General features: G+C 44.1%; 1 protein-coding gene across 2 annotated transcripts in view; it reads right to left on the bottom strand.

Annotated features, from left to right (window-relative positions):
* Positions 1-213: 213 nt before the first annotated feature.
* The window catches only part of LOC146207589 (vezatin-like), a 42,700-nt gene continuing 28,781 nt past the window's right edge, over positions 214-14,132 (bottom strand). Inside the window, exons 12-14 of one of the 2 annotated variants that reach the window (XM_084588909.1) lie at positions 10,449-10,558; positions 8,138-8,203; positions 214-3,933 (exon numbers count right to left, since the gene is read on the bottom strand). In XM_084588909.1, the coding sequence (XP_084445035.1) occupies positions 3,391-3,933; positions 8,138-8,203; positions 10,449-10,558 (719 nt within the window). In that variant the 3' untranslated portion in view covers positions 214-3,390. The remainder of the gene's footprint in view (positions 3,934-8,137; positions 8,204-10,448; positions 10,559-14,132) is intronic. The other variant, XM_084588901.1, reaches the window with a different exon arrangement.

Raw genomic sequence — 14,132 nt, forward strand, 5'->3', positions numbered from 1 at the left:
GTAATGCAACTGCGGTGCTTTTGAATATTTTAAACGGTCAACCTGAAGGTGGCGGCACCGGAGCATGGCGGCCACTTTCATGCGACGTCCACCAAAGGAATACAGGGCAGCATACTCCGCGATAGAGAGCAATTTCACGAATCAGGACAATATTTCGCCTCCGGAACTGTATTCAGATAAACTTTATTTTTCTCATAATTCCCACGTTCTTCTTGCATATGTTAGATTAAATATAGCGCCAAATAAGCGAGTAATGAACGAGAAATTTTCTCACAAAAATTTGGCTTTTGAAGCTGGACAAGTGCTTTCTGTCTGTGATGAACGAATCGAAGTTAGTAATGCAACTGTGGTGTTTTTGAATTTTTTGAACGGGTAACCTGAAGGTGGCGGCACCGGAGCATGGCGCCAGCTTTCATGTGACGTCCGCCATAGAATATTAGGGCAGCATACTAACCTATTTAGAGCAATTTGTTTTAACGATATTTATTGCCTCAGGGCATCAGTAAGGTATGAGATGAATGAGCTAATGATTAAATGAATGAAAAAAGGTTGGCTGATTTTATGAAGTCCAGGAGTGAGCGATGATGTGGTCCCTGAGTCCAAGCGAGATACGAAGCAGGATTGTTGGCTGAAAGGCCAGCTATCGTCAAGTTCCAGATACGCGTTGGTTTCAAAGCTGGGCAAACCCACTGCAAATGGTAAATGTCGGCTTCAACATTTTCGTTTTTGCATGTCGGGCACACTGGGTGGGGATATAAGTATCGAAAATGAGACCACGTCCGAGTGACAGCTGGTGTGAGGGCAACCTCTACCTGGATCTTCCGAAGCGCAACCTCCTCTGCTTGTGTGAGACCGCGGGGGAAGGATACCGTACACGGAGGGATAAGAGCACGTGTGCGGCGCCGGAGGTGTTCCTATCTTGGTAAAAGGAGGGCAGCGTCGTCGACATCAATTAAGGAGCTGTACGTGGTAATGATGAATCTTGGGTTACGAGACGCGTCGCTAAATCAGCTTGACTTTGTGAAGGCAGAAGGTCCCGTGGGATCCACGAAATACGTACTGACTGCTGGATGCGCGCGGCAAGCTGGTGAATGTCTTTACATCATTTTGGACAACGGCTGACACGTCGGAGTAAACGTACCGCTTGAAGTGCGTCAGTGCGGATGACATCTTGGGCCGTAGGCAGCATAATAATGGTGGCCAGAGAGCAGAGCGCCTCCTGAACTGCCACGAGCTCAGCGCAGAAAGATGTAGGTTGTTCCGAAAGTTTATACGTAGATGTCTGATTCATGCTAGGTCTCAACGGACTGTAGATTGCTGTTTTTGCTTCACAGCCTTGTATGCTTGCATCCACGTACATTACAATGGATCCTTGAGGCAGGTGAGCCTCTTGCTCTTGAAATCTCTGGCGAAGGGATAATGCCGAGTTACCATACGTTGGTCTGCGGTTATCTGTTGGCTTATTGTCGCCTAATTGTACAAGCTTCCAGGGAGGGAGAACAGGCGCAGGCGCCTGATGAATAATATGTGAAGTTGCATACACCCTCAGTGCTTGCATGGAATGCGATAAGGAGGCCTTAAGTCTGCGCGCATCACGGCGCTGCTGCACCAGCTCATCGATGGTGTTGAGCTGCGCATTCTCCAACAATTTCTCGAATCTGGACAATCTTTCGCCTCCTGCGCTGTATTCACCTAAATTTTATTTTTAACATAATCCTCATGTTCATCTTGCATATATGTTAAAGCGCGTACTGAACGAGAAACTAGCTCACAAAAATTTGGCTTGCTAAGCTAGACCAATGCATTCGTTGTCAGCAGAAGGTGTCAGCAAAGTTAGGTGTCACGCTTTTGAGAGCGAGAGTTAGATATAAATTAATAAACCCGGTCTCCACCGGGAATCGAACCTCTATCCCTTGGGTCCCCAGCCAGCTTGAAGTCCAGCGCTTTACCTACAGCTGCGCCCGCGCTTCTTTCGCGTAATCGAGACGAGATGTTGAGGTCAGAGGGTGAGATGATGTCCGAGAGTGACAGTGAATAAGTTTTGGTGAATAAATTGCCTGTTCCCACCTGAAAATATAAAAATGGTTACACATTTTTTTTTCGTTCGCGGAAGTTCCATTCACGTTAGAAGCGGGCTTGGAGTTGTTTTTTCGGTCCCCGAAACTGGGCGCGCGCAATCAGAGTTTGCATTTTTTTTAAAATCTTTTTATCGTAAATCGGGCTCGCGTTAGAATCGGCGGCGCGTTTGAATTGGGTGAATACGTATATACTGCGACTTTTCTTTCCTGTAAACGAATTATATAGAATGCCGGTAAAGTTTCACGCATTCAATGAAATGCTAGTTGCGTTCGACAAGGGCGTCCCGAGAGGTCATGACGTCTCCAGGTGGTTCATGCATATACGAAGCTGACCCCGCCGGGCGTCCGATCCAGGCGTCCGTGCGGCGCCTTTCATATGCCGCTTTCTCGAACGCCGCACCACACATCAAAGTAGACCCAGATGTCTAGGAGGCGTTGTTAGTACAGCAGGCATCAGCGACGTTTGAAACTGATTTACAGGATATATGATCTGTCACAGTTCTCTGCGGACACATGTACCACGCCGTAATGGAAGGGAGGAAGGTGGGAGTGATAGAGGAGAGGGAGATAGAGGTGCCGTAGTGGAGGGCTACAATCCGCCGCGCGATAATGACTTTCGCCTCATCGCACTTGAGTGGTCCAAAGTGCCCTCTAGAATTTTTTGGCCCTCTACTGGACGAATTCCAAGTTTGTGGGCAAAATTTGGCGCTTCTGAATCTCTTGAGCAGTAAGCCTGAAGGTGGCGTGATTGGCGGTAAAACCCCTCAATAACTAAAAAGGTCCATTCGATTCAGCAGTATTCTCTGCACCAGATCCGTAAAATTCTGCGACAGTGCCGCATGGGTGCAGCACGTCCATAAACAAATAGAGTGAAGGCCGGGCCGTCTGCTAGCCTTGACTCCTCAATGAGAAATTTGACTGTATAACATTATACTGTATTTGTATTCAATTTGTTGTACCTTGTAACCACTTCTTTCAGTAATGCCTCTGAACCCGAGGGTAAGTAAATAAGTAAATTATTCATGCTCTTCAGCAATGTAATCGTGGCATGGAACCTGAAAACAACACAATACACTCTGATTCTTTCCTTGATATGTACCTCTGCGCACATATGCATATGCAAAGACATTCACAGCGCTCATGAACCCCCCCCCCCCACTTCGGGTAATTTATTCATCAATAACTTAGGCACATTTCCACAGTCTAGAAAGGCGAGGCAGGCACCACCAGTGAAGTTAGAAATGCCCAGCAGGTGTAGATTTAAAATAATATTGGGTGCCCTTCTCCACAACAAAACTAAGTCCAGTTTTGTTCACATAGTTGCATCGCACTCCAGTTCATCTTCTTCCGAAGAACCACTGCTTACGTCGTTTTCGAAAGTTCTCACCTCCATCGGTGCAAGTTGCCTTGACCGGATTGCAGCCATTAGGGCTATGTTTCGGGGGTTCGGCAGACACATCCTTTCGGCTGGCAGAGGTGCGTACTCTGCAGCAGTGCTGGCAGAAGCGTCAGACATTTCTTGCTTCGTTGCTTCTCCCCCACTGCTAAGGTGACACTCGAGTTCTTCGGACCGTTCGTCACCCATAGCTGTTTTGTGCAAGGGTGTTGTACTTCTGGCTGCAGTCCCATCTTCATGTGCGGGTGAACAGTCGCCGACATGGGCGATGTTTTCAGGAGGGCCCTCAGCTTCAGGCATGACAAAGCCAAGTTTGTCAAAGTGGCCTCCTTCAATCCCCGTACGTGCCAGTGCATTCTTCTCTCGCTCACGATGCTCCTTAGCCTTGATTACCAACACACTCTTCAACTCCTTGAAAACAACTGCTGAGGCTTCTCTCTGCATCTTCTCAGAAGAAAGCTGAAAGAGGACAGTGATCGAGAAGTGTAATATGAAAAAAAGCCCATGCACAGGGAGGTTATAAATATGTACTTGCTTAATTAAATAGTTACCACTGAAACATTGTCACATTACCATGACAAATTCTTGACCCTACCACTAATAACACGGCTGTATTTGACGATTGCTTCGTAGTGGCTTGCCTTATACGTACCAGTTTAACATTCTGCTTCGTTTCTTTCACAAGATAAAGTTGTGTACTGGTTTGGTACTATTTTCTGAGTAATAACCTTTGCATAGTATTTTCTTTGGGCATGCCAGCATGGCACCATTGTTATTGGTGGACCAATACAGTAGTTAACTGCATAGTTCTTCGTTGCAATTGCTTTATATTAAAGACTTAAAGACATGTCACTGTATTAAAAATTAAAAAGAAATATGCACAAACTGCGCCTATGAAGAAAGTGGGCGAGATGCAAGATCCCTATCAGACAACACCCTCAAAAGTAACAAGAAATCCTATGATTTTATCAGCCTTATATTTATAAGCAGCAAGGTAGTAAGCTTAACAACCCAGCGAAAGCTGAAAACTAGTATGACTTCTGAGCCTATCTTCAATTCAAACACTGATTGGTACCTAGCTAATGCAACTATCAACATTTGATAGCTGGAAAAGCTTTTAACACAGGCATACAGATGAATATATTGAACCCAGATACTTGTAATTATTGACTTAATTGGAAATGAATTATACTTCAAAAATTCTGCTGAAGGGTATAGAAAAGTCGTGTTGTATACTGAACAGCAATTTAGCCGATTGTCATTGAAGTGCACGCAGCGTCCTTGGAAGTGGCACTCTTCGATCATTATCCATGTGCAAACAGGTCAGCTGTGCGGTGTAGGGCACCTTCACGCTGGCAGCGCTCACACTGTGAAATCGCATGATGAGGTGAACGTCGAGTGTGCTTGTTGGCCTACGGACTCTGTTACTATTAACTTCCCAAACCATATCATTGTCATTTAGTAAAGGCAAGTTAAGCATAACAGCAGCTCTCCAAGCAGCGCGTTTCACTGACCCTGCCAAAGGAATTGCTGGGCAAAGAGCCTCCACTAGGACCTAATCGGGTAACGTAAAGTGTTACCTTTAGCCCTGTTCACTAATGCAATTTTATATTGTCTAAATTTTGAAAAAAACTCAACTGTACATTAATTGGGTGTGCAATTATATTCTATTTATATTTTGCTTATAATGAGATTAGTCATCTTATAAGAGGCATTTGTTAGCTCAGAAGCACTATCCACAGCAATTTTGTTGCGAAGCAGGACAGACCTAGTAGTGCCCAGGGAGTAGTAATGCCAGCAAGAAGCATGTCAGTGGTTTGTGTACATCATATTATTGTTGCTTCTAAGTTAAAGACAAGGTTATCACCTATTGCCATAGTTTATATATCGAATTATTAATATATCAAGCTCTCTTGCTATCCCATTCAGGTTCAATACCACTGTATTTGTTCCTGTAATGAACCCACTCGCACACTTAACCCACTCACAACTTTTGTCAGTAATAGTTTACCTAAATAAGTAAAAAAAAAGGCGTTAGTCCTTGGCACATCTCTCAGTTTCGGGCCATTGTTGTCGCAGTCAACAGCACGTTCCTTGGCAGCGTGCCAAGATACTTTCCAGCAATAACATTATAGGGTGCTTCTCCTCTGGCGTTAGTTCTTGCAGATGGGAGGTGGGGTGAGATAAGGGTGATTTGCAAGGTGATCTTTGCAGAGTGCAAAGACACTGCGTGCCCTTGACAAGAGTGCTTGGCGAGTTCCCTGAGATGCTGTGTGCCTGGTTGCACGAGCCTAATGTTCTATATGCTTGTCTTCTGACGCCACGATTGGGACGGGCCCCGTTCACAGCCACAAAATCGTTGGAATGTGCAATAGCAACAAACATCTCTTGAGGTTAACAATGCTAAAAACTGGCGTTATGATTGCGGCTGACTAGGTGCTTTCGTGGGTGACTGATGGATGGCTGGATGGATGGAAGGCGACGAATGTACATGAAATTTCGGCCCTTGCAAAAAAATAATTAAAACTTTTCCCCCCGCGTTATGAACCCTTCCCCCGAACTGATATCAACATAATTTTTTTTTTTTTGAAAAACGTGGGTTCATTACGTAAGTATATATACAGCATATTTAGTCAACCCAGTTATGTTCCCTGCAGGATAAAGGCCTTCCCATTGATCTCCAATTAGTCCTGAGCTGTGCAAACACTGGGCAGCACCCAATCCCTGCAGATTTCCTCACCTCGTGCGTTCCCTTCACTCTCTGCCATCCCGTGCTGTTCTTTTTCACTCCAAACCTACTCCACTACACTATATAACCATGTTGTCTCTTCTCCACAATATGTTTCTTGCTGCAGTTCATCTCCTCTCCTTTATTTCAGCTAGGATATCACTGTGTTGCTCCCTAACCCATGCTCACCTCTTCCATTCCTTAATGTTGCCCTTTATCATTATCATATCCGCAGCTTGCTGCTCTGTCCTTAGTATAAATTTGAATACTTTATTAGGCTGTGATCCTATTACAAGAATTCAAATGCAAATCACAGACCAGTGTTACAAAACATATGCCTCAAACTGCTTACTTTGACGACGACAAGTACTTAACATCAATGCCATTCATTTAGTTTAGTCCTCCTCCTTGAATAGTAAAATAACATGCATAGCTATGAACACAGCTGTTTACATCATGGTCATTTACTTTTGCTTCTTAGTCTTAATCTGAATTAGGCCATCACTACAAATTACATTAAGAAAGCTACAAGCAGAACTCACTTTGCTATACAGCTGATCCCCGTTATAAGAGACATGGATGTAACAAACAGACAATCGGGTATAAGAGACACCATTCACCCAAATGTTTGGCCGCCCTATGACTTTCATTAATTGGGCCTCTTTTTAACATACATTGGATGTAGAAGACAAAAGACAAATTAGCCTTAAAGTCTAGCACCTTAGCCTTGCTTGTCACAGACATTTTAACATTAGATGCGGCACCATCAATCGTCGGGTTCATTAACACCTACAGTGAAAACAAAAGAAAAGGCACACCTGTACCATCATTATTAATTATAACTTCAGAAAACAAAGAGCAGGTCAATCAGAAAACAAAGAGCAGGTCAATCAGCTATGAAATGACTAAAAGAAGCCCCTGCAGTGGGAATGCAACGTAGACAAGCTCTTCAGGCTTGCCACAAAGAGCACAAGTGCGACTGCATATGTGAGCATCTAAGCGAGCATATTCGGAGCGCGTGTTGGGTTCTTCAATTAGTGGAGCTTCCTATTACGAATTACTGTAGGTGCTGTGTCCACTAGTCTGAAGAATATAGTGAAAATTTCTTATGTTGAATTTCAGTATGAGCGACATAAAAACAAAAGTGGTTCTGCTTTGGCGAAAACAAACTGCTCTGTTTGCTATTCAACCAGTTTCAGCTCCACTCAGAAATTCCTTGTTTGCTTTTCATTTATTTTTCGTCTCAGTAGCGACATTCACAGACTTTTTACTCACAGTCGCTGTTACCCTTTGTCAAACAAGCATAGACTTCTAAGGGATATTTCTGCTGATGATGTTTTATAGTTTTGGCTACTTCTAGCACCTTGGTGGTAAGCTGGTTACCTTTAAGATTTCGCGGAGCTTTGTTGACTTGAATTCTTGTGGTGTTACCAGAAACATAACTTAGTTACGAATCATTAGTTGCGGTACCACGTCACATTGCGATCGCACTTTGCAATCACTGCAAACATAGTTTGCCAACATATACAGCTTAGGCACATTGGTCATGAGGCTCTTGGCCTGATTTTCAAGCTAGGAGAGGCTGTGTTGAACAGCATCAATGCAGCCATGAGGTAGACCAAGATTTACAACTATTTCAGCAGTAAATAAATGTAAGGAAGTGTGGTGGCCCACCAAGCAAATGCAATATGGAAATGAAAGCTATAACAACGCTTTTGTGACATGATTTACCCTTTTATGTTTCGCGCATTTTAGCCGTAAGATGCCTGCGCCAAAATAAGGTCCAGTTAGAAAATGTAAACGTAGTACCCTGCTTATAAGGGACCTCTCATACAAGAGACAAAAACTGCTCCCCAGCGCATGTCCCTTATAAATAGATTCAACTGTATAACACTGTCAATGCCGAATTATGGGCTCAGTGATGAAAGTTCTTACATCATACTCATCTGCATTCTTGATATCATCCGGTTCAGCCTTGTCTGGCAGCATAGCTTCAAACACCTGGGCCAAACAAACAATAACAACAGCATAAAACAAAGACACAAACTGGATATGCAGCCAGAAGCACAAACACACTCCTTCGAAAAAGCAGTCGTGTGATTACCCTGGCGATTTCTACAGCAGTTGAAAGGGGCCTTCAAGAAACAAAATAAGTTTTAGAAGAAACAGCAAGAGGAACAACATATGCTGAGGTGTCACACAAATGGCTGCTTCGCTAAGTATATGTATAGGGCAGCCAGTTTCTTCACTACATCAGAAATGCAACATGTTCTCGATCGCCACGACCAAGATGCCACTGAAACTTCATGACGATCAACTTTACCAACTCTGGACAACTTTATTTAGCTGTTATTCTTGTCAAAAATAAACTCTGCGGCTCTTTCTGGTTATGCTAACATTTGTTTCACAGTGAACAGTGCATTTAATGCTGCGAAAAAAATTGGATTTACGTACAAGAAGGGCCTACATGAAACCGGGTGGAGCTGTCATATCACTGCTGAATACAGTAAACTGTTAATTCAGCCCTTCAAGGAACTAGAAAAAAATGCCCATCAAAGGAGCCTGAAAAGACTCCCAAAAACATCCCATTTCAGTAATTTTATCTGACGAACAGCTGCACGATGACTGTATGAATTTGAGATGAAACTCGCAGTGCAGAGAAACTGTAGTAAGTTCTAACATTTTCGGAGTATTCTCGAATATTTTCAGATTTCTAATATCAGTTTTTCGTATATGAACATGAATAAAATAAACATTCAATTCATATTTGCAATTTCAAAAATTTCTACATTACTGCTTCCTTCTGGACTGTTAGGAGCCTACAGGCTCCAGATGGCACTCATGACTAGGGGTGTGCAAATATTCGAAATTTTTGAATATCGAATCGAATATCATAATATTCGATTCGTTAAACGAATCAAATAGTGGAAATTGAGAATTATTCGAAACTGTTCGAATATATTCGCAAATTTTCGAATAATTTTCGAATACTTTTCGAATAACTGGCACGAATTAACATCTCGGTTACCTCCGACCATTCTCGCGAAAGCAGCGTCAGCTCCGAGCAGGCACAGCTTGCTGCCGCAATAAACCTACGCGAGAAGCAGAGATCACCGTTTAGGGAGCCTACATGCTTCAGCGTGGCCGCAACACGGTCCATTCGCATGGAAACATTCTTAAAGATTGGACATATCACGAATCGCGGAGGCAACTTCTCGTAGTCGTGTCATAGTTCACACGTCTCTAATCTGCCGAGAAGTAACGCTACATGTTTATTCCCTAAAAATTTCATTCACTTTCATCATCAATAGTTGAGGTTAAGTTTATTATGCAAGTGGCGCATGACATGAGAGTTGCATAAATGTTGTCAGCTCATGCTCATACAACTCTCCACTATATATCTCAGGTCGCCTAGCGCCAGTTGTAATCGCCTAGCGCCAGCTAGAGGGGAGCACGCGAGCTAATTGAGAAAGAACGAAAGCAACGAAAGTCACTGAAAAGAAGAGGAAGATGAGGAGATCACGCGCTCGGCGATAACTAGTTCGAAGAGCCAACAGCAGGGGAAGCGCAACTCTATGGCCTCGGGTTACTCGGACGCAAGTCGGACGAAAGCGTCGCTCAGCCATTCGTAATCTCCGATATATTGTATCATGCAATCTAGTTCACTAAATAAACTCGTTCAAACGTAATTGTTGTAGATAAAAACAACCAGCAACTGACAATGTGCGTAGAGATTAATAGTTGCGCCCCCTAGAGGAGATCAGCGTTTTCCCGTCAGATTTATTACTCCACGAGTTATAGCGCTCTACCGCAGCGCTATAACAGCGCTATAACGAATAGTAGAGCGCTCTATAGCGCTCTACTATTCGATTCGTATTCGATTCGCTGCTTTCACTATTCGATTCGTATTCGATTCGCTTTTTAGCTACATTATTCGTATTCGATTCGATAGCAAGAGTGCACTATTCGTATTCGATTCGGTTTGGAAAAAGTACTATTCGCACACCCCTACTCATGACTGATAGGATAGTTGAGGGTACAGTTGAGGGTCCCCTTAAGTATGCATTACAGCTCAGTCCCAGCGAACAATGAATATGCCTTGTCGTAGGCACTTAGGTTTCAGTGCTACTTACTGTTGTGGGTTTTTCTTCACTCTGCTGTAGCAGAAAGTTACACAAGACAAGTGAGCAAAACGACATCACAGATATCTGAGAGAAGTCTAAGCAAAGACATGTGGGGCTCTTACCTCATCCTCAACAACGGGAACATCGTCTTCCTTGATGACAACAACTGGCCCACTGCTGGCAACAGGTGAAGGAAGCTCCAGGGGTGTGCTTTCCGCAGGCAATTTGGGCGCTGAAGAAAAAATTTAAGAACAATGTACAGGCCTTTTGAATAGAAATGCTAGATATTGACGATGCAAATTTTTGGTGCTGTGGACAACCAGAACACATCAGAGACAGTGTGGCACATGCCGTAGTGAAATTGCAGACAATACATCATTATTTCACATTCACAAGAATGTTGTACATTCAGAATTTGCTGCCTGCTTTTCAATAAAGCTGGCTATAGTAAAGATAAGATTAAGGTCGAACATTCATCAAGGGGTCTGGTACGTAATGTAAAACATGCAATAGCTGAGAACCATGTCCCATAAAGTTCTGAAAACTGTGCAGCAGCAAGGCTGCTAAAGCAGGCTTTCACAGCAGTGATTACATGAGCTACATAACTGACTATTTTTTTTCCCAGAAGTCATCTCTTCTTAAAAAAGGAGCAAAGTAAAAGTGACTTATCATGCGTTCTTTAATGGTGTTCAAAATGAAAAATGAAGTTAAACACTAAAAAATGTGCTCATGTCATGTTTGCACGTAAAAAAAAATAAGTTAGCCTCAGAGTATAGCATTAACGGTATTATAGTGACACAAAAAGTGGCGCATAAATACTTAGATGTGACATTTACAGCCGACTGTTCATGGAATACACATGTGGATACTGTAGTTGCAAAGGCCACCAGGACCTTAAACTTTATAACAGCGAAATCTGAAACACATGCTGCCTTGCTTGAAATCAATAGCCAACTTGACGTAAGTTCGACCACTGCTCGAATACGCTTGTGTCGTATGAGACCCTTGGCAAACAACACTGAGCAATAGAATTGAAAACATCCAAAATAAAGCAGGAAGGTTTGTCCTGTGTCGGTACTCGAGAACTGATAGCTACCGTCAAGAAAAATGAATTAGGATGGAAAACCATCTCCTCTCAAAGAAGGAAATTACGACTTAAACTCTTGTACTAAATATACCACAAAACAAGCATTCGAAAGGAAATATACTTACATAGGCCACATTATGTCTCTGCTCGCACAGATCATTATTTTAAAATTTTGGAATACTGTGCCAACTAACATGTATGCAAGTTCCTTTATTGTTCGATCCATCAGTGAATGGAATCAGCTTTCTGGTCATCAAGTGTGCTCCATAAATAAAGATGTGTTTTTTTCCATTCTGTAACCCCCTTGCTGTAGCGCCCTCGGGCTAACTGGGGTAATCATTGAATAAAGAATAAAGAAAACATTGCTCAAGGGTTCAAGAAGTGTTTCAGATGTACGGTGTGGTTAATTTTCTTTGAGCGATCCTCAACACTTCCTTATAAACATTGTTTTGTGACATGTAATACTCTCTATTTTTCTAGCCCTGAACGTATAGACGGTGGCTTTAATGCAACATGTACAATACCCCCCAAAACTAGGGCAATAATACATTGCCAGATTTTACTCTTCAAGATTTCCCTACTGTAACCATCTTCCGTGCCAGTGACTGCTGCGACGATGGCCTCATCTGTTAGCTCTTCATCTGTCGCGACAGTCTCGTCAGCATGTAAAAATTCAAGTCCTGATGCGCCGCCATCACTACCGCTTACTGTGGACCAAAGTTCGGTCATCGCTGTGTCGACAAGAGCTTCGTGACCTTCCGCATTGCCGGCATCTCCAGCGAAGCCCGCTTTCCTGAAGCAGTGCATGATGGTGGAGGAGCTTACTTCTGCCCATGCTCCAAAAAAATGAACTGCACTGCCAACAGGAGCGAGATCAAGTTTGGCACGGGTCGGCGTTCTCGCCTAGAAATGTTGAGATTTAGCGCGAGCCTGGTCAAAACGCGTCGGCAATACAGTGCCTTGAAGCAAGCACTCACGCCTGCATTCATAGGCTGCAAGCCTGCAGTGGTGTTGGGTGGCAGGAAAAAAACTTCCACATGTGAGAGCTTCTGAGCTGTTTGGTGTGCAGCGCAATTGCCAAGCACAAATGCCACCTCCTGCCTTCATGCTGTACCATGTTGCAACAGCGGGGATTCTTAGATTTCTCCATGACGAAGGCAAGGCACTTGTCGCTGCCGTCCATGTTGGCACACAAGAAAATAGCACGTGCAATTTGCTTTGTTTGTCGCCCTTACAGGGATCGCTTTTAACAGCGTACGTCGTTGACGAAAGCATCTGAAAAAACATCTCAGTCTCGTCCCCATTGTACAAGTCACGGTCCGCGTATGCTTCTCGGATGCAGGGCAGTGTTTCCTCAAGCCACTTCTGCCTAGCGTCTACATCGAGTGATCCTGCCTCGCCCACGACTGCCTTGTAGACGATTCCATGTCTCTCCTTGAACCGTTGGATCCAACCCACCCCCCCCCCCCAGGCAGGAAATCGGTGTTGAGCAGGAGGTATGCAAAGTTCTTCATCTTCTTTGCTAAAATCCAGCCACTAATCAGCAGGTTCGCTGCACGGGTGTTCAGAAACATTGGTAGAGCACCTGTTCTACGCCTTTGTAGGCCCCATTTCAAACCCTTTTTCGCGCGTCGTTCATTGCAAGGGCAGAATTATCATCGCTTTCATTCTCAATTTTGAGTGCGTCGCAGATGATTGTCGGTACTCTCGGTTGCGTCAGGCCGTACTTGCGCACCAAGTTGCACATTTTTACACCGTCCTTGTGCTCACATACAATGTTCCTCTCAACTTCTAGCGGCACTGCTGTTCACTTCCTCTTCTGCGCCGGTTGTGTCGTGCTTCCTGAAGGAGGAGCCTGCATTGCTGTTCTCGGAAAATCCAAGGCCAGCAAGATCATGGCAACGATGACGGCACACTAGGGGAACCATGCTAGACACGTGAAAGAATGCTGTTGTACACTTGCCATAAACATCCTCGAAGCGGGGGCCTGGACAAAGCAAATAGCGGAGAACAGTGCAGTGCACCACGGTCAGCGCGCCCTCAAAATGGACCGCTCCCCCGTGCAGAGACAGAGGGGGAGCACTCAAAGCTCTCCCTCAAAACGGCAATGCCTAGCAGCGCCTCACGCCTTGCCTCCTCCTCCACGTGAGGAAGCGCTCCGTCCTCCCCTGCGTTTCCGAGGCATGCAAGCTTCCCCGGTGCACCTGACCAATGCATTGGCTCGACGTGCCCTGTCCAGATTTTCTTTTTGTCTGCTGCATTGGTGTTATCAGCGTCTCCGCGCTCACTTTTGTGGTTACCACGTTTTTGCGTTTTTGTTGACTTTCAGTGACCATATTTGATTGTTACAATCGATAATGCAATGTGACACCATTGTAATAAGCGGTTTATTTTAACATAGAACACATGGCAAATCTGACGGTGCAGCGGTTGTTCATTGTTATATCCGATATATGCATTCTTAAAACCGGTATTGTTATAAGTGGGTTTCACTGTACTAAGGCTGAACTTCATAGCCACCGATTCACTCTACAAGTAAACCAGTGTTGGCCAAAGGCTCCATTTGGTTCTCATCGAATTAGCTAAAGCCTTCATGAGATATGGTGAGGGAGAGAAATAGGCAGCGAGAAAGTAATGTCCACGAGAGGAATATCCCACAACTTTCGACTGAATGCAAGCGTTTTCAGTAAATACATCAACAGTGCAGTGACGGTATGTA

Source organism: Amblyomma maculatum, chromosome 1 (genome assembly GCF_055883805.1).
Source record: "Amblyomma maculatum isolate TAMU_Amacu chromosome 1, ASM5588380v1, whole genome shotgun sequence".
NCBI lineage: Eukaryota > Metazoa > Arthropoda > Arachnida > Ixodida > Ixodidae > Amblyomma > Amblyomma maculatum.